The sequence below is a fragment of the Buteo buteo genome, chromosome 17, assembly GCF_964188355.1.
Source record: "Buteo buteo chromosome 17, bButBut1.hap1.1, whole genome shotgun sequence".
NCBI lineage: Eukaryota > Metazoa > Chordata > Aves > Accipitriformes > Accipitridae > Buteo > Buteo buteo.
Window position 1 is genome coordinate 29,038,597 of NC_134187.1, and position 23,016 is coordinate 29,061,612.

General features: G+C 40.3%; 2 protein-coding genes across 2 annotated transcripts; one reads left to right on the forward strand and one right to left on the reverse strand.

Annotated features, from left to right (window-relative positions):
• The first annotated feature begins 433 nt into the window (after window positions 1-433).
• On the forward strand, window positions 434-6,284 carry TMPRSS12 (transmembrane serine protease 12). The gene is given in 6 exon segments (XM_075049091.1): window positions 434-527; window positions 1,027-1,225; window positions 3,196-3,467; window positions 4,260-4,402; window positions 5,441-5,672; window positions 5,675-6,284. Coding segments are annotated over 6 exon segments (978 nt in total). The 3' UTR covers window positions 5,713-6,284.
• Window positions 6,285-6,403: 119 nt separating this feature from the next.
• On the reverse strand, window positions 6,404-22,366 carry ATF1 (activating transcription factor 1). The gene is made up of 8 exons (XM_075049484.1): window positions 22,182-22,366; window positions 17,081-17,197; window positions 14,987-15,115; window positions 13,126-13,223; window positions 11,422-11,552; window positions 10,064-10,243; window positions 9,802-9,961; window positions 6,404-9,401 (listed from the first exon to the last, which is right to left on the reverse strand). The coding sequence occupies exons 2-8, from the start codon at window positions 17,189-17,191 to the stop codon at window positions 9,257-9,259; spliced, it is 954 nt and encodes a 317-aa protein (XP_074905585.1). The 5' UTR covers window positions 17,192-17,197; window positions 22,182-22,366; the 3' UTR covers window positions 6,404-9,256.
• Between the last annotated feature and the right edge of the window lie 650 nt (window positions 22,367-23,016).

Genomic DNA, 23,016 nt, shown 5'->3' on the forward strand with positions numbered 1-23,016 from the left:
CCCCGAGCCATTGTAGACCAGCGCTGGCCTCAACCCTCTCCCCTCGCTCCATCACGGCTGTTCGCATCCCAACCCCACAGAACGAGCAGCCAGAACAAACCCTTAACCCCCAGCTTTTTGAGCTTTTTACTCAGCCGCAAGTATTTAGTCACAAAAGACGGGGGAGGGGGGCAGCCTCCCCCCCCCCTCAATAACACTTACCAAAGCCTCTCAGTCACCTGGCTGCCTGCCCACCTCTCCGCCGCGTGCGTCGAGTTTTAACGCTCTTCGCCCCCAGAACATTAAAAGACTCGTTTTTAACGTTACGCGCCTGGGAAGTTTCCCGGCGAGGTGCCGCGGCTCCTGTCGGGACGAGCCGCCGCCTCAGCGACCGTTGGCAGCGGCGCCCCCCGGGGCCGGCCCCGCCGCCATTTTGTTCCCCCCTCGACGGAGGATGCGGCGGGGACGATCCGCCGCCGCCCTCCTGCTTCTGCTGTTCATGGCGGGTTCCCTGCCCGGGGTGGCGGCCCCGCGGGCTTTCAGTGAGGGTACCGTGGTTATACCGGAGGAACGGGTGTGGGAAGGGCCGTGGGGGGCAGTTGAAGGGGCTGAGAGGGCAGGCGGGGGAGAAGAAGGGGAGTGTGTGAGGGGGGAAGAAGGGGGTCGGGCTGTGGTGGTGCAGGGCTCCCCACAGACACACGGAAAAAAACTTCATCTGTGCCTAAATCAGACAAATTCCTAAAGCAGCAGCGACCGGGACCCGCTTACCGTCAAGGTACGCCGTAACTCCATACCCAAGAAATACATGTGTAACCAGCAGAAATAACACATATTTCATACAACCTGCAAAACCAGTCCCAGGATCTCCAGAACCTGGGCTCCAGCTGCAAACATCAAAAGTCCTGCCGCAAGTAACACTGTAGATCAAAAAACAACAAAAAAACCCTTTCCAACTACTACAAACAAACTCCCCAAAACGCTGCTAGTGCACCAAAAGCTCTGTTTTTTTGGTTTGAACGATATAACTGACTCTGTTCGGTTTTGCAGAGTGTGGACAACGGCCGCTCTTCGACAGCATCTCGGGATCCCGGATCGTAGGTGGACACGACGCTCAAACCGGAGCGTGGCCGTGGTCGGTCAGCCTCCAGATTCACCAAGCTGGTGTACGATTTGCACACGTTTGTGGTGGAGTTTTAGTTAACAAGAATTCAGTACTTACCGCTGGCCACTGCGTTACAGGAAGGCAGTATGTATTCATGCTAATAGCTCTTTTTTTTTTTTTTTATACTGTGAGGAGGGCACTGTAGATCAGCAAAGCATCACCTGTGGTATCTCTGAACAAAAGGCAAATCAATGGGACATACATGGACCGAGCTCTCATAGCGCAGAACCAACGTGGAGACCCAAACAATGCAACTCCTGTTTGCTGATGTGACCCGTAGGAGGGACTGGTCGTGGCTCTAAGGACCAAAGACTGTCCCCCCTTTTTGTCACCTTTGCTGTAATGGTTGTGTGTGGTGGCGGCTGCCAGCCCAGTGTGGGATATAAAGATGTAACTTTGCAAGTCAACATCAAGAAGTCTTAGATATGCACATCTGGCTTGGCCCAGAACAACCTTTGTTATTTTTAATAAAGGGTCTTTTGTTTTTGATCTAGGTGACATTTTTGTTAAGTTGGGGCTTTTTTTTTTTCCCCACGGAGCTCTAATTTTTCCGATTAATACGTTTTTCTAAACTAGTAAAGCTCACTGCAAAAGGAAACTGTTGCAATATTTAGATTAGACACATTAATATTCATTAGTTTTAACACTATTTCTGTTTTTCCTGGTTAACAGAACCAACAATTTGGCACTTAACTACTTTTTTTTTTGACAATGTGGTAATAACACTCCTCAGAACAGGCCTTTTAATTGTACTTAGAGCAATTCTACAGCATTTCAGCTAGCTGATCGCTGTTGTCTTTCGGTAGTCTTTAACATAGTTGGAAGTTCGTATTGACTGTGTTGACATAACCATGACCTAAGGAAAACTGAACTGTAAAAATCTCTGAACTTTGAAATTTTATCATTTACCAGGACTTTGTTAGATCAGTTCCTTGTTTCTTTAAATGCACTTTTACAAACATTAATTTAGAGGGAAATTATCTCACAAATAATCAATTTAATTTTTATCTTACACTCTGGAGAATTTTGGAGGTTAATCTGAATTTCATAGCCTGTCCTTTGCTCATCACAGGCCAAATTCAATTCCCGCTTAATATCAGTAAAGATTTTTTTCAACATACTTGAATAGAAATTAGGTCTGAATGACTCTGGCCCTATTTCTAAATTTAATATTAAGTTGATACTCATTATTTGTAACTTCTAGTTAATGGCTTTCCCAAACCTAGGTACAAGCACAGTCTTTATAAGTATTATGGGTATAACCCCACTTCCTTTCTGCAAAATAAATCCAATGTTTTCATCTTTTTCAAAAGAATATCTGCCAGGTCGCCTCTGCTGAGATGGGGTAGGAAGCAAAATCTCAGTATCAGCTTAAATCATTAATCTGAATTCACCTTAACAGCCATAACCACCATTAGGCAAACTGGTTGTTCAAAACAGACAGAATGTCCGGAACAAATTTGTTCCGGACAATATTTACTACAGAATTTTCAATGTATATTCCTAAAGGTGCATCAGCCAGCAGTAAAACAATCGGTTAAAACAGTGCTATCAAGAAACATATTTACTTTAACGTGTGGACAATATTTAGCTAACGGTCACAAGAGCATTCCAGACGCCTTTAGAAGGCCTTGAACAGAATAAACAAGACAAAAAAAGAAAGATGCCAATTAGAAGAACACAGGTGCGCATTCCACGATAAAGGGAACTTGGCACAAAGAACCTCAATTCGGCAGTTTATCTTGACCAATTAGACTGAGACAAGTTTCGCATGTTTTAGTTAATATAAACAATTATGTCCTATGTTTATGCACATGTACAGAGTTAGTATAACCAATTATATCTTATGTTTATGCGCATGTACAGTGTCGATATAACCAATCATATTTGACGCTTGTGCGTGTGTACAGTGACTTTGCAGAATATGTGACTATAAGTATGTGTGTGTTTTAGCAATAAAGGGTCGTCTGTCATCTGCTTTCAAGATTACAGGCGTCCATCTACTTCAATCTCCTCATAACGTAATTGTAAAAAACACATGAATTCTCTCTTAGGGACCCACATTCCTGGAGAGCTGTTTTGGGTGTGCTTAACCTTCAGAAACATGGCAAACATGCAGCAAAAAGAACTATTAGAAGCATCACTGTGCACCCAGAATTCAAGAGAGAAACATTTGAAAATGATATTGCATTATTTGAACTTGATTCCGCAGTACGCTACAGTGACTATATTCAGCCTATCTGCTTACCTCCTGCACACCTTTACCCACACATTGACAATGAAACAGAATGCTTTATTAGCGGTTGGGGACGTACAGCAGAAAAAGGTAAAAATTTGCTTGCATTGTTGATCACGTTATAAGCTACACAACTAATATCGGGTTCCAGTCCCTCAAGCTGACTGACAGAGAACTGAATTTGTTCAGGTTATAGTCTCATTGCACAACATCATTAAATCCTTCTGCAACTGAATATCTGCTTTCAGTGTTTTATCCATTGCAAGCAGATTAGATCTACACATATGTAACCAAAGGCATACATTTTCTAGCCTTTCTTCCAAGTATAACATGAAAAAAGGAAAATAAAACTAGCCTGATTTTCAGATTCATGGTAGTCAATGTTGTCTGCTAGAAATAACTTTTTTATTGAAAAACAACAATTCTGATGATGTGCATTGTGAACTTAGGGATGCCCACGTATTTTATGAATGGTGGCACTCCCTCAAATTCTCTCTTTAATCACAATGAGCACAAACTCAACGTGATGTCAGTTGGCGGTGTGCATCTTTCTTGTGTGCAAATTTCAAGGACAGCTGGGGATCATATAAGTTTGATAAGTCACCTCTGACATTTTGAGCAAGGCGAGTGAGCAGTATTGTTATCATTGATGATTCTTCAGAATAAGAATTGCAAAAACTACATCAAATCTAAGTCTGCAAATCCTTAACCCACCTAGGTTCAAATCCATTAGAAGTAGGCACAATCTGTATTACGTACACATCTAAGTACGTACAGAAACATGCTTAAGCTAGCTAAACAGGAAAAAAAAGAGCACAGTAAGAATTGCTACACGCAACAGCATAAATATTTTACCTTTCTATATGCTGTCTTCCATTAAAGGTAAAACTTCACCTGTGTTAAAAGACGCACAAGTGGAAATCATTCCTTCTAGTGTCTGTAACAGTTCTGATGCGTATGAAGGTCTGGTTAGCAACAACATGATTTGCGCTGGCTCTCGATCAGGAGGCACCGATACCTGTCAGGTAAGAATGGACATAGTGCCTGACCTGCAGCTATGGAAACCCCCAAGCCAGAGTCTCAGGAGCATCATGGTGACCAGCATTTGTAGCACAATTAATTAAAATAGCACAAATACTAACCAGAAAACATGTCAAACTGCAAAAACATCATCATATATAGAAAGAGAGGTGAGATGGTGATTCCAAAGAAAAAACGCATCTCAAGAACATACACAAAGAATTCAGTGATACTCGGCAGGAGACAAGAATAAGTTAAAGGAGAAAGACCATAAACATATTTATACAATACTTGCCACAAAGATGTCAATAAATAATACAACATTACACAAACATGTATCACTGTACATATGTAGTGTGTGAAGCACACAAGCATCTTGCCTGTTTATGCTTTTGAAAGAGAGCAGCAGCATTGGAAGGTGATACAGTTCAGTGATACGGCAAGATTTTTATTTAAATGCTGAGCAGTCAGCATCGCTTTCTGAGAAAAGACAGTTCTCAGATCAAAAGCACTAGTATGCAAAAGCTGGGGCACCAGTTGTGATACGGAGACATTTATAATTAAAACCCATAACGTATTCATAAGTACTTTGTCTGCTACACTTCCTGCTTTCCTCAGCAGTTTTCCTTTAAGTAGGTGATATGGCAAAGACTCAGAGTTGTCTATTCATTACTGTGTGTCTTGGTACTTATACATTGTGTGGACAATATACTCTCATATTAACTGATGAGTGAGAAAATTTAGGGAGACAAGCCTTAGCCTGAAAAGGTGCAGAAAGAAAAACAACAGAACTTCAGTTAAAGACACAGAAATTAATGCAGGTGTGGCATTCTAGTCAAGGCAGCATCACCCAGCATCACCCAATTTTATCTTAATTTGTCTGCGTACTACTATCCATGTATTACCGTCATTTTTACTGTCCAGTTAACTTAGCTGATTAAAAAAAGTTTAAAAAAAAAAGTGGACATATTACTGACCTAATTCTACATTGTTTCCTGGAATGGAATATATGTTACTAGTTTTTTTATATTGTTTATTTATAGGGAGACAGCGGTGGACCTTTAGCGTGCTATCACCCTAGTACCAACAAATACTATCTCATAGGGATTGCTAGTTTTGGAGTTGGCTGTGGCCGACCAAAATTTCCTGGGATCTATGTCCGTTTATCTCAATATAGAAGATGGATAAAATCTGAACTTCCGTTGAGTAACAAGGCTGTGAATCCCATGAGCATTACACTTACCATCCTTCTGACTGCGGCACATACAGTACTTGTCCCTTTCTAAAGGGACAAACCATTGTGTCATCATCATAAAGGTTTGGTCTGCCTGTTAAAACTTGGAAAAGACAGCTAACTCCTGTTTCAGAATAAATCGAAGTGCCAAAGGACATACACTTATTTTTTAGAAGTCATGTTTGCAACTGTGTTATTTTTTTTGTTTTCTGCCTTTGATTTCCATACTAACAGTAGAGGAAATGATAACAACCTTCACCCTAATAGCGGAGTTGAATACAGAAATGTTACCAACTGAAAATACTTTTTCCCTACCCTATTTCTATGCTTTTCCAGCTATCAGAAGCCTAGGTACTTCATAATACAACCACCACGATTTTGTAGATGGCAGAGATACTCCCTCTGCTGGGTGAATCCTAGCAGAGCACAAAATGGTTTTAGTGAACAGTGGCTCAGCTTACTGAAAAGGAAAAAAAAAAACCTGCAGAAAGATAAGAGGTATTCACCATTAATTATTTTTAATGATTTTTTAAAATTACTTTAAAAATTATTTTTAATGATTTTTAATTATTCATGACTAAAAGTTATGCACAAATAATGTAGTACTCTGCTGAAAGGACACATCAGATAAAAAAGATCTCTGGGTGCTGTTTCATAAACTAAATATTTATTCTTAGCCACTGTAAAAGACCTGATACCACACAATGTATGCACATTTGGTAGGAACCACTGCAGTACTATGTTAATTAAAAATAAATAAGGAACATCAGAATTATATTTTGGCGACTTTATTTACCAAGGTCAAAATTTGCAACCATCTAATTGTTTCAACAAATATTTACAATTCATATAAAGCATGTACTTTTGTTTGGAAATAACCAGCAGAACAGTATTAGGTACTGTATCTCTTACTCTCAGGATATCAATTTTACTCTCTTACAATCTAGATTTTGAAGTAAATCCAAAATAAGTACTTCATGATAAGTGATTACTTAAAGAGCAAACTCATGTTACTGTTTAATATTTCCATGATGAAAAATAAGCTGCTCTTCGCAAAACACTATTTTAAGAGGATAAAAATTTACTAACGTTATGTCTGGCAGCACTACGTTTGTTTCACTTGCTGAATACAGAAAGAATTGGCCACCATTTTTTTACAGTCTTAACACTTGATAACTTCTTTTATTATTATTCCGTATTACAAAAGAAGGTAAAGGAACAACGGCACACAGTGAGGATCAAAACACCATACAGAGGAGTTACCAAATTAGTTTCAGTACTGTAGGTCAAACCCTCTTAAACATATGCCAAATAGCGTACACACACCTGATGGGAGACAGAGCGAAAAGGTCCAATTCTCTGAGGTGCTAAGCACGTTCCAAGGATTTCATTTTTCCTGAAATTCCGCTAACAGTAACAGGAGGCACTGCTGACCTCTTTTGGAGCAGTTCCCTAATGTAATGACTTTTTCAACCTTGCTCATTATTTTTGACGTGCAACGAAAGCACTCTTTTTTGACGTGATCGCAAACAGAAATGTATACTCCAGTTTGGCCTAAAGGAAACGTATCATGGATCATGTCCACAACAATCAGGTGTTTAGAAACTTCAGAAAAAAAACCCATTTTTATAGCCCACTAACAATGCGATTGTGGAATGCAGTCTTTCTCATACCATTCGCAGAGAGCTCTGCTTGCTAAGAAGTCCATAAATTCAAAAATGAGTAAAATAAAAAAATACTGACTGACCATATGATAAGCATTACACATCTAGGGAGTGAGTACGTCTTTTAATCTCATTCAGATCTGAGCTAGCACAACACACACACGTAGCTCTAACACCTTTTTAATAGCATAGTCCATAGTGCAATTCCCACTGACATAACTGGAAGCAGGATTCAATCCTAACTATGGAAAATAGTGTATTTATTATTCATGCAATAAGCACTGCATACACATTTTTCTATTTCACAGAATCACAGAATGGTCGAGGCTGGATGGGACCAGTGGAGGTCACCTTGTCCAACCCCCCTGCTCAAGCAGGGTCACCTAGAGCCGGTTGCCCAGGACCACATCCAGACGGCTTTTGAGTATCTCCAAGAATGGAGATTCTACACCCAAAAGAGTCCTGATCATGTCAAACATTTAATTTTCACCTGCAACAAATTAAAATCATACAAACTAGAATCTCTGATAACAATCAGATCTAATGTGCAGATATTATCAACTGTGGGGAATAAAAAGCCCTGATCTCTTTTTTTTCTTTTTTTCCCAACACTCTTTAGGATCCATTTTTTTGCAAGTTGCCTACAGACATACAAAATTAATTCAAATATCTCCTACACCAAAGAGGATCTCATTTGACTTTGTACTATCCATAAAAATATATGCTTGAAAATCTGGTTCACAAAATATTTCATTTGTTTACTAAAATGAAATATATAAACTGTCAAAATACGTATATAAACTCAATGTCAGAATTTGTAAAGATCACAATTTAGCTACAAAATATACCAACCATCTACCTGTTTTCAATAGAGTATTTTCTTACAAAGATACCGTTACTTTGCAAAATATCACCTACCTTACAAAATTAGTCCGGAAATTTTGCACTACTTTCAGCATAGAAACCATATATTAGAACCTCATTAACACTTTGGTATATATCTTCAATTTTTTATTTTATCGTTCTTCTTCTATTTGGTTTAAATGTTCCAAAGCACAGTAGAATCTCCAGACAGAATAAGCAATGCATGTTTAATTGTATATATAATCAGCACACAATTTATTTTTCAATTATAGATGTTTATCATGCCCAGCAACTAAGAACAAACTATTGTGAAATCATTCTTCAGAAACTTTTGTTCACCAGTACTTGTTCCACCACATCGTACTTTAAAATAATTGGATGTGTTGAATTCTCTTAAGAAAAGTCAACACCTTATTTCATGTGCCTCAGACATTTTCAGGACTAGGCCTCTCACTGCTTTCTGCAGATCCTTTCCAAATTTGATAAACACAGCAAACATTGAAAAAACCCCCAACTTTTTAAACTGTCAGCTGAGAAAGAGTAAACATAATTTATACCTCTAGCAAAGTATTAGCTTTTTTTATCATCTGCACCTGTAAATGACAACTTACAGGTTAAAATAAAAATATTTACATACAAATAACTGAAAAGAAAAAGTAAGGATTGAAAAAGAGTAAGAAATCAAAACATATACTGGTTATAAATGTTACTAATAATGTCAACTATGGCAAGGATTCCATTTCATCCACACTTTAATTGTAACCAAATATTGCCTCCATTACAAGAGGCATGTGTAGAAATTTTCAAAGAAATTCTAATCACCTGCCTTATAAAACATCACTGTCCTTTTATTGTAGATGCAATCTTGACTTTATAAAGTTTCCAGTTGTGCCAGCAGGAATTTTGGTGAGGTTTTCTTGTTTCCTTTTTGTACTTTGTCACCAACATGTTGTAAATAAAATCTATATAGTCTTTAAGTTGTGAAATCTAGGTAGAAAAGTTTCATTTTTGACCTTTCATCTAGTTTAAAAAATTCAGTATAAAAAAAAATTCTCCTCTGAAATTTAAACAGTCCACAAAAGTTTTACCTTCTTTTCTTACACACTTTTATGACAGTAAAGATCTTTCAAAGTTTTTAGCTCTTCAATTAGAGTTTTGTTCTGATTTTCCAGGACCGCAACTCGATTTTCCAGACATTTAACATACTCTTTCTTCTTTCTACGGCACTCTCGAGCAGCTTCCCTGGAACAGACAAACAGAAGTAACTGTTTATTTTAGATTTGAGATGTGTCTATTTTATGAATGTTATGATTCTGACCAACATGGGAGGAAAGAACTGGCATGGCAATCTTGAACAAAACAAACTGAAAAGTACACAACAATAGGTGGAGAGCATGAAGTTTAGCAGTATCTGGTAGTCAATCTGCACGGAAAAACCAATTTGCTTTCTCCAAAGCGTGTCAGACAGAACATGTAGCATGTTTTGGTCAGAATTTCCAGTGATTTTAGGCGCTGGATGCAGCATACCATCCTGATGGCACAATCAGTAAAGTTAGCTCACAAGACTCGTAATTTGTGCTTTGAAGATATATTTCAGAACTTTAAACTAACAAATCAAAGCAGCCCACGTGCACTTACATACCTGTTCTTCATCAGCCTTATTTCTCGTTTCAACTGTGGATCATCTGTCTTACTTGTCTGTGATGTCAGAGTGACAGGAGATGTCATCACCACAGTCTGAGGAAGAGATGTGGTAGTTGGCGTTGTGCGGATCTGGTAAGTCTGCATGTCTCCTGACGCAGCTGTTGCGATAATAGCATAAGACATCAAAACGTGGTAGCGTTAGAAAGTTAGGCTTGCATTAGTGATGGGTATTTCCAACCATTTCCAGAAGGCCTACTCACTCTGCACTACCACCTGGTTGCTGGGTACGAGTATCTGTTGACCATCTGATGTTTGTGCGTACTGCAGTATTGTTGTCCCAGGCTGAGTACCACCCGCATTTGTCATTGTTAGTGTCTGCAGACCTTGCACACCATCTGTACCTGGGCTGGCCAGCTGTAATCCGTTTGCAGCAATGGCAACTTAAAGAAAAAGGAACATGCACAATAATAGTTGTAGCTGTACATTATAACATACAGATAGAGGTAAATCTGTAGACTGTATATCTGTTTCCACTGCTGAAAAACACTGACAGTTCTAAAAGGCTTTTTTCTTCAGTCACTTTCAACTATCTGATCTTGCTGCTGGGTTCTTACTAAACTTAAGCAAGCTGGAGGGGGACTTTTTACAAGGGCATGTAGTGATAGGACAAGGGGTAATGGCTTTAAACTGAAAGAGGGTAGATTAGATTAGATATAAGGAAGAAATGTTTTACAATGAGGGTGGTGAGGCACTGGAACAGGTCGCCCAGAGAGGTTGTGGCTGCCCCATCCCTGGAAGCGTTCAAGGCCAGGTTGGATGGGGCTTGGAGCAACCTGGTCTGGTGGAAGGTGTCCCTGCCCATGGCAGGGGGGTTGGAAGTAGATTATCTTTAAGGTCCCTTTGAAGCCAAATCATTCTAGGATTCTACAAACATATTGGGTTTAAGTGGCAAGGTGTTCGTAGTGTGGGGAGCTGCAGGGGTGGCCTCTGGGACTGCGCTGTGCCAGACACCAGCTCCACGTGGACCCGTGCTGACCACCGCTGGTGGCTGCTCTGTGGAAACATACTTAAGAAAGGGGAAAATTCCAGACAGGCAAAGGCGTCGGGGAGAAGGGAGGAAATGAGAAACAGCAGTATGAACACCCAGCTCAGAGAAGAAGGATGGAAAGGTGCAGGTTGCCTTTTGGTTCACAAGCACAATGAATACTAGGAATAAAATCAAAGGAACAAATCCTTTTTTTTTTTTTGCTACCTCCCTGATACCACAGGAACACCTTTTGGTGTGGCCCTATCATATATATAATGGTATCTTCACTGATCTTACATTTTGGACTAAATCTAACGCTAGAAGACTGCTGTGTATTTTGTAACAATATCCTTTGAATGTCTTGTCTTAATATGCAAAAATTAAGATAATGAAGCATTGAGTTTATCTGGAGTCTTTAGATACCAGTCTATTTCCATGTAATTAACAGTACTAACTTCACTGACTGTTAGATAAATAACCAAACCTTTTGAGTTTCATCTTAGTCAAATATATAACAAAAAGAATATCTGCATTTTGAGGCAAGTTGAATAAAAAATGTGTCCAGTTAGGCATATATTTTGTATAACATACTGTACTGTCCAGTGCTTGTCTGGTAGATAGGCGTAGGAACGGACATAGATGTAACAGTAGAGACACCAGGACTCTCCTCATCTCCTTTTCTATCGCGTGTATCTTCAGAAGAAAGATCTTTCAAAATTTTTCTATAAAAAAAGTTTCTTTATCAGCTATAATAGTAGGCAAAACCTACAAATTACTGCAACAATAGTTACAAACTACTATATTTAGTATTACAGACATAAACACTAAAATTTTGAGGTACAACAGTTTTTGGAATTAACAAAATTTTGTATGAGGTGACTGCCTCAAACTCTTCCTGTAATTACATTTCTGTAGTTTATATAGTCTAGTTTGTTATTTAAATATTTGAATAATTTCATGAGCTAAGAGCAATTCAAGTCAGCTACTGATTTATAAAGTGTGAGTATGTGCAAATCAGCACGAATTCCAGATTTTCAATTATTATCCCCTAAGAGCCTTAGATATTTGGACTGGTAAGCCTGAAATGAAAACCTGCACCATTTACAGTAGATTTCAGTAATCTCCAGAAAAACGGTGTGCTGAAAACTAGCGCTGCAGCTGCACTGCTTTATTTCAGTAAAAGCTGCATCAGAGTTTCCATCATAAACATTTTCCGGGGATACACAACTGGCCTGTTAAAGAGATTTTTCTGATTTACAACTCGATCCTCTAATTCTCTCAAGAATAGGCTTTGTATATCCAATTAAAACCAGTTTGCTCTGTCTGGTGTCAGAATAAACTAAAAAGGAGTAGATTACTACAGAAAAGCTTAAAACTTAGATCTTTTGCTCTTTCAGTACACAGTAAGACTTTACATTTCTTTTCTGCGTTTAATTTAGCTGTTGCACAGCTTCCCAAACAACCCATGTCCTCTATAACAATGCCCTATGAAAACAGACACACCTCTATTTAAAAGAGGAACCAATGGAAGCATGAATTTTATGCATCTTACCCCAGGACTAATGATGAATTAGTGGCAGTTATATGAAGAGGAAAGCAGAACTGACAACTCCTGATCCCAAACCCACACGGCTAAACAGTTCTCCCACAGCTTACAGCTTGTATTTTCCTGTCCTGGCTACTATAACTGAAGATTCAGAATTGCTCCTTTCCACCACCGTTTTTGACTGCATGCAAAATAATAAAATCCCTCCTGAATTACTTGTTCTGGTACATAATTCAAGATGAGATAAAGCTGTCAGAAAGTACTAAGAAGAGTGGATAAAACATTCCAAAAATGAAAAGCAGTGGCAGAAGTGGGAACAATAATCACTGACAGGACTATCAGCTAGGTTAATGAATTGTCTTAAAATTTTCAGAACATTATTGTAAAAAATACTAAATTTTGTGTTAAGTTTCTAAGAAATTTATTATTTGCAAAGCTAGGATGTGGCATTTGACTGCAGTCCTAATTTCAGTAAAATGATATAATTGAGTAAAATTACAGCTGATAAACAATTTTCCCTATACCACACCATGTTGAAGCTGATCTCCGATGAGTTAAGTCAAAGTTTCCTTGTAGCAAATGACAGCTAACATGGCATCCTCAAAACATTTGCTGCATGAACAGATCCAATGCATGTTTCAAGATAAAAAAAAACAACTTAGAGGTTGACAGAATATATACAGATATTGAAAGAAGTTGCTATTTTGGTTTCAAATAAAAATACAAAATATATTACATATAGTACTTACCGGTAAGATGGACGACGAGCTAGGATGCCTCGAGCTTTCTGTGAAGAGCCTATGCTATCTGATGAATCCTGAGAATCTTCACTCTCAGACAAAGATACCTAAAAACCACATTCCATATGGTTATCCGGTATGCTTCAGAAGAAATACCCAGAAGAGATTACACATTTTAATTGTATATGAGCTAAAGCTGCACAAAAACTACACAAATGCAAAAAAGAAAAGCTCAAGAGATTCTCCCAAACTACTTATCATATTAAAAGCTGAAAAACGGCCACCATCTGAAGCTAGCTGTTCTAGCTGGATTAAACTGCAGGATTAATCAATCCAGAATGTTTAAAACAGCAGTGTAAAGAAATACAAATGGTTAATTATTTTCATAAAAATCATACAAACCTAACGATCTTAATAGCTGATACAGTCTGAAAAGGTGAGCCACTCCCACACATAAATTTGTCTAAGGAGGTGGTGGGAAAGGAAACAGGAACGCCATTCATGTACAGAGACAAACATATAAAATATTTAAAATCTTTTACACAGACAGAAGAGCAGTGTATTTTGTTGGTCAGAATATGAGTCAAATGAAAATAATATTTAAGGCAGCAGCATATCAGGGAGTAAATATGCAAAGTATTATCTATAATTTTCTCTTTATTCCACTTTGTCCTCAACCAGTTGGCAAGTGTTATTTTTTTCTCTGATGCTCCTTATTAAATACAAGCTAACAAAACATTTATTTGTACTTATCTGTGTGCCAGCAACAAAAAGTCAAGAAGAATGCATGCAGCTCTGGGAAAAGCATTTCTCACTTGACTGCTGCTACAGAGACAAAAAGAGCAACCTACTATCAACATTTAAAAAAAAAGCTGCTCATGTATTACTTTTTCTTTCCCTTTGAGCAACAAGGCCATAATGTTCATAAATTGCAGAAAAAAAAAAAGGAAAGAATGCAGTCAGTGGGGGCCTTGCAACTAGAACACGATGATAGGAAAGGCACTGAAAGAGGAGACTCAAGTAACGACAACCTACTAAAACAGATGCTTAACTGTTTTCAGCAAAGTGAAATGTGTTTTCTTTCCGTGATCTGATGTTACAGGAACAATGACAGCTGAAAATGCATTATGAGTTTACTTTTCATGGTTTATCAATTTAATGTCGTATGAATAGATAAGCACAGCACAAAGGATCAGTGCCAAATTAATGTGTTTTAGCAGAGTTCTTCCAGTCATTCGGCTGACTAGTGCACTTATTTCACAGTGTAACTTCAATGCCATGCTGCCCAGAGGGCTCTCTGCAGCCAAGAACTGAATGAAGTAGTAACAGTCTCAACTGTAAACTCCCCAGGGCACCACTCTGAAGTGGCTTGTACAAAAATCACATGGCAAATGAGTAAGAGACACAAGCAGAACACTTAGGTACCACAGAAACGGAGTTACAGCATACATGAGGTGAGCAATCAACAGCTCCTCCACCATCATTCAGGTCTACCTTTTCCAAACACACATTTTTCTTCATTGGGTTATTCTATACGCTCCTTATTTGTATGGTTATAGTTGCATGTCTGTTAAGAGCACCAACTAAAGAGTTGTGGTTCTGTTTTGTTTTTTTTATAAAGGGAGGCAATGTCAAAGAGTTTAATTTCAACTCCAAAGGTGACTTCAGCACTACAAATAATTTCAAGCCCAAATAACCATTATGAACAATGTATCCCCAAAATACTGTCACTGGATTGCTCGCTATCTGTTACAGTGGGGCCAGAAAGGCTGCACTGTGGCAGAGTTAGCTGAGTCAGACAAGCCTTTGCAAGTCTTTTCACATACATAAAACAGGATTCTTGGTTATTTAACAGACGTTCTGTAGTTACCTGCACTGTTTGCACCTGAGGTGAGTGGATTACAGAAGAGGACTGAGCTGTCTGAATGACTCCCTGGACCTGGACTTGTTCTCCAGGAAGCTGAACAACTGTCAGGGGAGCAGGACCTCTTAGAGACATCTACAACAAATCAAAGAATCGTTAACAAAAGCGTTTGTTCCACAGTATCCAGAAAGTGTATATACATGTAGAAAGACTAGTGGAGAACATGCATTAGCAGAAGCTTCTTTAAGTCTAATTAAGTCACAGAAGGTATCCTTTAAAGATACAGATTTTTGAGATACATATCTGCATACAAAAAAGGCTGAAACAGTTACTTATTTGCCTTAGGTTAGGGGGAAAATCAAATATGTAGCATTATGTGCCAAAGACTAAAATGCTGCAACTTAAATACATGCAGTTCTAAATGAACCACAATGAAGCAGACTTCTTCAGAATCACAACATTGAGACTAAGTGAGCATGATTGCTTTCATGCCACTCCATCCATATGCACAGATAAAGCCCCACATTTGTGGCAGTTTATTTTTTTAAGTTTTGATTCCATTTTAAGAGTGTCTTAGACTTAGATAAGCAGAAATAAAAGTGCCCAATAAGTAGCCTTAATTCTCACTAAAGTTAACAGGAGTTTAGGGCACTAAAATCTACATCAAGATAAAATGATCAACGAGACTGAGGGCTTAGGACAGATCAGACTAACAGTACTAAAGCAATGCAGAAAGTAGCATGAATAATGTACATATTTGGTGTTCTTGGACTATTTTTTTTTTAAGCAACTGGTATGAGGCCACAGTTCAAAGATTTCACAGAGAAGAAATCACAAGAGTTAAGTATAGCAAAAGCTGACCAATCTACTTAGAAAGTTCAAGGCACAAGGGCTGTACAAAAGACACTAGACCAGAAAGGAAACTGAAGGAGACAAGGTATGCAAGCTCTGGACAAGGAAGAAGAACAAAGGGCAGATTTTTCCAAATAAAAATTACAGCATCTGTTCTTTAATGTTTTAAAATGACCAATTTCAATAAATGTTGCTGCTGGAATCTAGGTTTAATTGGCAAAAAGTTAATTACTACTGCTACTCTTATTTATAATACTTTTTACATTCTAACAGGTTTGTATTCTTGATGTTGAACTCGCACGAGCCATTGCACTTAAAAATTGATTAAAGTTATACACATAGATGCATAAGTAAATAACCAGTTTCCTCACCAAATTTCTTCACTACTTTTATTAATCTGGAATATATGAAAAGATGAAGGGATCATTAAAACTCATACAGCTAACTTTCCATTTAGTACTACTTTTCTATCGTACATCATAATATTGTTACATTGGCAACTTTATATCAAAACAGATAAGAAAAACAGCCTGTAAACAAACAACAGGATGTTTGCTGATAGTCTACCCTGTCTTTGCCTCATGCAGTTATCTACATTTTGCATCAAAATCTACATTGCTTCCATAGGGTAAACAGTGGACGAGCTGCAAAACTTCACTGTTTCACAGGACAGCTATGTGGCTGAGGGAGCAGACTTTACCTAGAAAGAGATGCTCTTTCAGATGCAGAAATTTGAATCATGAGGAACTCAGGTTAAAGCTTTGAAAGTGATGTTACCTTGTAGTAAGTATGTAAAATTTCCAACTTGATATGATTTTTTACATTAAATACGTTCATTTGGGCTAAAATCCAAGTGTTTCCATGGTGCTGAGCATGCAGGATTGCCATCACTACAAAAGGAGCTGTAAATGCTTTTTCTGAAAAAAATGACAATTAGCCCCTCAATTCATTACTAAGCAGCTTCTGTATGTCAGGTTGATGATGATTTCAAAGGACGTACAATTTAACAAAAATGCAGGGCTGCATTTTTGCACTATACAAGCACAAAAATTAATTGTGGTCTTTCGAATACAAGCCATTTTATCAATTTTGCGTCATCCATCAACAAACAAGTACATTTTTCTCAAGCTTCTTTTGTTTTTTCTTCTCTGTGTGTTTCTAAAACTCAAGAATTAATATAGTTTGTAGTACATAAAAAATGGCTCTTAACTACCTCAAATGTTTGCTGAGATTTGGCCCAGGCTTTACCTGTTGAGCAATATGAGAGAGCTGAGCTGCCTGTAGTGTTGTACCTTGTACAGCTGATGTTTGTGAAGGCGTCACTGAACTGTTACTGCTGCTCTTGTGCACCTCTTCCATAATCAACTACAAGAAAAGTAATGAGTTAAATTCAGTCAATGATAAATTTGAACAGCAGGTAGGTACCCAGCTTCCACTGACACTTTATAGAATCTCAGTGCATAATGCTTTTAGTCTTATTTGGACATTTTTAATTAGTTCTTTGTCCTTCGATATCACCTTCTATTATGGAATAGCACAGCATTTTTTGTGACTTCCCCTACAATACCCCGAGCATTGTTATGCCTTCTCATGGGGACAAGAAGGGAAAGGCACGGTAGGAGCCTTTCCACTGACTCGCCCCGTGGCTTTGGGCAGGTCGAGCACAGCGCCTGGCACGCCGCCTCTCGAGGCCTCGGAGCCCGGAGCAGCACGAACCCCCGTTTCGGAACGGGAGACGCGTCCCGTTTTGCCCTGACAACACCTGCACTCCAACCGTCTGTCAGCACCGGTTCAGACCTACCCGGTGCTGAAGTTGGCTGTCAAATGTATTTACTGATTTCCTGGGTTTTGCATAAAAATAAACAAAGTCAAGTCATGAGATCTAGGAAGAAAACCAAGATAAAGCATTTATACTAAAGAGTATCTTGCTCTAAGTAAAATAATTTTCCAAAATATTTTATCCAAGCTACCAGCCAAACCTATTTTAAAACATCTGAAGGTGTATAAAAACAAAACAGGGATTCAAAATCAAAGTAGAGAGAACACAGTTTTGAATTTTAAACCCTGCAAAAGTCACCCCGTCTCCATGTAATACAGTCAGTAACACTTCTCTCATTTCTAAGATTTTCTATTTAACTGTTCAACATCTTGACAGCATCCCCCCTCCAATATTGGGGGATTTAGTGATGTAAAAATGCATGCTTTTAGGTGGGGTGAGTGGGCGTACCAGCCTAGAGCATTAAAAGATGATCGGTGAGTGTTAAACATTTTGTCACAGAAGGTTTGAAACTGTTGAAAGGACAGTTGCTATGAGACTGGAAATTACATTTCTTTCTGTGGAAATGTGAGTCATTGATTTTTCCCTACTGAGATAAACCACAGCTCTTGCAGCCTGACGTATACTTAGAGGGTAAAAAGTCAATGTACACCAAGACCAGAATCTTGGTCTTGCAATCCTTACTCATCTGAGGAGTCCCACTGCAGAACTCCTCAAATAAGTTACTAAAACAGGACTTTGCGGAGAGAAAACTGATGGTTGGGTGATACATGAAACCATACCCTTTACGGCACGGAACAAATGTTCTCCAGCACGATACAGCTTCCCAACATACTTATGTCAATAAACATAAAACAATTTCTCCATAGTTTAAGCTGAAGCAGCAAAATGAAGGCTTCACTCTGGAATAAAAAGCTCACGGGAGCCAGGCAGTGCTTCAGCTGTTCCCAGCTTCTGGAAACCTTCAGCTAATCAAAACTATCCCGACTGCCTTTGCTAAGATTATCACGTCACTGCTGCTGCTAATGCAACAGTGCTTTCCCCTCCGCATCGTCAGGAGAGTGAATCGGAGACAACGATCCTGACTGACACCCTGCTCGACTTCATGCTGCTCATGCTTGCAAGAAACCAGCCCCAGTGCAGGAGTGGAGCGATGCAGTTCTAACATTTTCTTTTTTCAGTTGCTACTGCTGCAGAGCTCGCTTGAAAGTCAGAAAGACTGCTTTGGCTTTTTTTTTTTTTAAGGAAAATTGAGAACTAAAGTAATTTAAGTATCTTGAAGCTATAAAAAACGAAGAGCAGAATTAACGACAAGCATATATAAGGGATGCAACTTTGTATACCCTCTAATGTAGTTTTAGCTTTTTATAAAGGAAAATCTACTTTTATACCCCTGTAAAGGGAAATATACTAAGGGTCACAAGTAAACAGGGCACTGTCAAACTGAAATCCAGTCAACAGCAAAAACTGAAATAAATTTCCAGTGCTACAGAAATACCCAATTCATTTCTGTAGTGCTAAACCACATTCTGTCTCCCGCTCTCTCTCTTACTGTTTTTCTCTGCCTTATTGCCCCATGAAATACTGACAACAGCAGCAAAATAGACTGCAAGAAACAATGAAACTGATGGATATTACACCATCCAAAATAAACAAACCGGGGAGAAAGCACAAAGGTTTTTGCTGATCTTTCTCTCATAGGTGTGAAGTCCTACTTACAGGAATAAAAGATAAAGTATTTCCCACTATAAATACGATTTTTCAAGTTCACTTCATCTCTGCTTGCTCTGCGATATTTAACTAAATATTCATCCAACATCTATGAATCTTAGTAAAATATTATTAATAAAAAAAGATTTAGCAAGCAATTTTAACAAAGTGAAAATTACCACGGCATCTTATATCCTCCATGGGATAAAGGAGATGCAATACGCTATTTGGCCTTGCATGACTGTCTCACAAGAAGACCCACATGCCTCTATCTTGTCAAAACAACTTATTTAGCTGGAAAAAAACAAATTTTCCATTGGAATGGCCTTCTGTGAGCACCTGAAACAGCGATTACCATCTAGCAGCTTTTAGAAAGGCAGTTCCAATGAAAAACCTCAACCTGCAAGTTCTCAAAGCTTTGAAAAGTACCACCAAAGATGGAAAATATATCAGGGTTTCAGCTTTTTACACCAGTTAAAACTACTTCCAACAACAGAATATATGCTTAGTTGAAACGAGTTGTATAGTTTGGGGTGAAGGAAGAGTTTTACACGTACTGACAGGAAGGAATTCATAAAAGCAACACCTGTTATTTTATTAGCCAGAAAATAATTACTGTTCCAATCTGTATGAAAACCATGTTTTTATAATCAGATAGGTAAGGATGATGCTTTTCAGAATAAAACCAATGCCTCCACGCACCTGCATCTCTAATTTAATTTAAATGAAAGGGTTCTACAATAGCAGCATTATGAAGTTTGTTTTGAAGGACTTTTAAACTTCGAAGAATCAGCTCTCTCCAGCCAAAGAAACTCATCTCACTTTAAATGTGAGTTTGAGTCTCAAACCTATCTTCCTTTTAAACACAAACAGGAATGTCATGTTTCATTGTGAACAAGTTTAATTTATCATCCCGAAATTCATATATACCCTCCTAATACCATGCTCCTTAGTTTGAACCACCATGCAAGAACCCCTAAAAAAAACCCCTAAATGACTGAGGACTATCAGTTAAAAAAGAACAAGTAAATAAACAAGAAAAACCCATTCCTGCAACTTTCACTAAGCCTGATGAAAAATATCCTAAAACACTGAAGAGATGGTCCCCTTACAGGCATACTACACACGTGCAGTTAACTATCTTCACATATGCACGTGCAGTTAACGATCTTCTCAAGATTTTACTCTGAATCACTCTTTACTTCAGTGTCCCATAAACAGGGTACTGCTCTCGTCCTTACTGTTTTGTTTTTGCCTGCTTACAACGCAGATTGAGACAGTGATTGTCCCTAGTTAAATGCTCATAAAATGGCTAAAGTGATGGATTCCCAGCCTCAGATGAAGCTTCAAAGCATAATCAGGAGGCAAAGAATAAGATAATGGAATATAAAAGCTGTACATTGAGGCAAAGAGAAGTGAGCTGTAGTGCGGGAACACCAAAGGAAGAAACCAAGTTCTGTTTTGCCCTTTTAAATCTAGCAGAGGAAAGGCCTGAATGATATTTCAGTATTGACCTATTGTAAGAGGCAACTGATTTTTTTAAAAGACTCTACGAAGTCAGAAAGCAAAGAATACTGGACACAGAATTTTATTCTCAAATACTAAGTGACAAGAGTAAAACACTGACATACACAAATTACAGAAAGTGATTTAAAACATTTGGTGAAATTATACTCAAGTAATCTGGTTAAATTTTGGATTCTTTAACGTCTCAAGGTGTCTTCACCAGCTACAGCAGCTAAAAGTACTTAGTTTTGCAATTAAGACACTTGGGGAAAGTTTTTTCATCCAGAAGACGGACAGAACTCCAGTTTTTTCCAGGAATCAGTAAAAGACAGAGGCGAAGGACAGCACATCCTACCAGTTCATGCCAGAAAGCAAGTGAGGAGACTTGAGTCAATGTACCCAGTTACAGTTTTGGATCCCATTCTGTGAACACACACCAGAATACTCCTTCAAACTTCAGGAGTACTTTCCGTATGTGTTTTCTTCCACTCACCCCCTGCCCCAGCCTTCTACAGTGAAATGCAGCTTAGTGAGCATTCCCATGACAGGCGGCTTCAGAAATGAAAGCCTGCAGTCTAAAAACGTAGATGTTATATTGACATAAGGGACCTTGGTATTTGCGAGAGGAAAATATCGATGAGATCATTTACAAACCCATACTCATTGGAAGACACGGTACTCGTTCAAGATTAAGGGAAAAACGGGTAATCACTGCCATCGATAGGTGGTAATCGCTCTTATTTGTTTTATGGGTCGGTCTCAAGGGTCTCTGGGATGAGACCACCGCTGCCCTTTTACCGAAAACCCACTCAAACAGGGCTGAAGTCGCTAGCCGGGTGCTCCACGCCGGAGCCCGGGGAGGGGGGGGTCTCTCCACACCTCCAGCCCCCCACGACCCCCTCCCCGCCCCGGGGGTCCAGGAGGCTCCTCCGTGGCACCGACCCTGCCCCGCGACTCGGGAACCAACACCCGGGGCGAGGCGGGGACCCGGGCCCGGCGGCAGCCTCTCCCGGTGGAGGTGTGTGTGTGGGGGGGACGGTGAGCGACCCCAGGCCGCACGGGGAACCCGTCGCACCTGGCCGGGGCGGGAAAACTCCCCGGGGGTCGGTCCTTCCGCAGCGGCCGCCCGTCGGGAAGGGGAGAGGCGGGGAACGACCGCACCGCTGCTCGGTCCCCGGCCTGTGGCGGGACTCGGCCGTTCCACCCCACGGGCGGCGGGGAGCGGCCGGCGCCCAGGCCGCTGAGGGGAGCGCCTCGGCCTGGCCTAGGCCCGCGGCCGGCGGGGGCGGCGGAGGGGAAGGGGCGGGCGGGCCGGCCTCCCCCGCCCGCCCGTGCCTCGGCGGCGCCCGCTCTTACCTCAGAGGCCCGCCAGGCCCCGCCGGTGGCCGCGCGTGGGGAGAGGAGCCGACGCCGCCGCCGCGCCCGTCTCCGCCTCAGGAAACCGGCGCCGGCGGCATCGTAAACACGGCGGGCCCGCGCGGGACGCTCGGGGTGGGCGGGCTGCGACCATAGAGTCCCCGCGGAGGCCTCGCCTAGAAATCCCCACCATAGAGTTCGGGCAGCATAGGAGCCCCGGAGGAGGAGGCTAGAGCGTCCGCTCTGGCGCCGCCTCCAGCCGGCGGTTTCCAAACGAGGGGTACCATAGAGGCGGCGGTAGAGCGCCGCTGCCGGTCCCAGGGCGGGAAGGTGGCCCCGGCGGCCCGCGTAGAGCCCGAGAGCGCAGGCCGCGGCCTCGGCCCGGCCGGGCGAGAAAAACCCTCGCCCGCGAGAAAAAAAACACAATATTTCCCTTTATCCTCAACCTCACGCAGCCACGCGTAAAAGGAAGCGCTAAACGGCAGCGAAAGCGGAGCGGGGTTGGCTTTCACGCCCGCAAAACGCCCGTTCTGGCCTTCCAGCGCAGGGGCGTGAGGGTTGTTCCGTAACCTCTAGCTGCTTTGCTTTTATTTTTAATCTTTAGAACAGCTGTATTAGTGAAAAGGAATTTCAGGCATTGCCCAGCGACTGCTTTAGACTAAACAAAGGTCAAACATGTAAAAGGAGCGGGAAGGATTTTGGCTACAATTCCTCACAGGCAGGCAGGGCAGAACTGGTTGTTTTTTTTCTCTGAATTTAAAGTTAACGAAGATTGGAAGCAGCAGCACACTAACAAGATTTAGTATTCCCTGTAAAACGCTGCAACTCGAGGTTA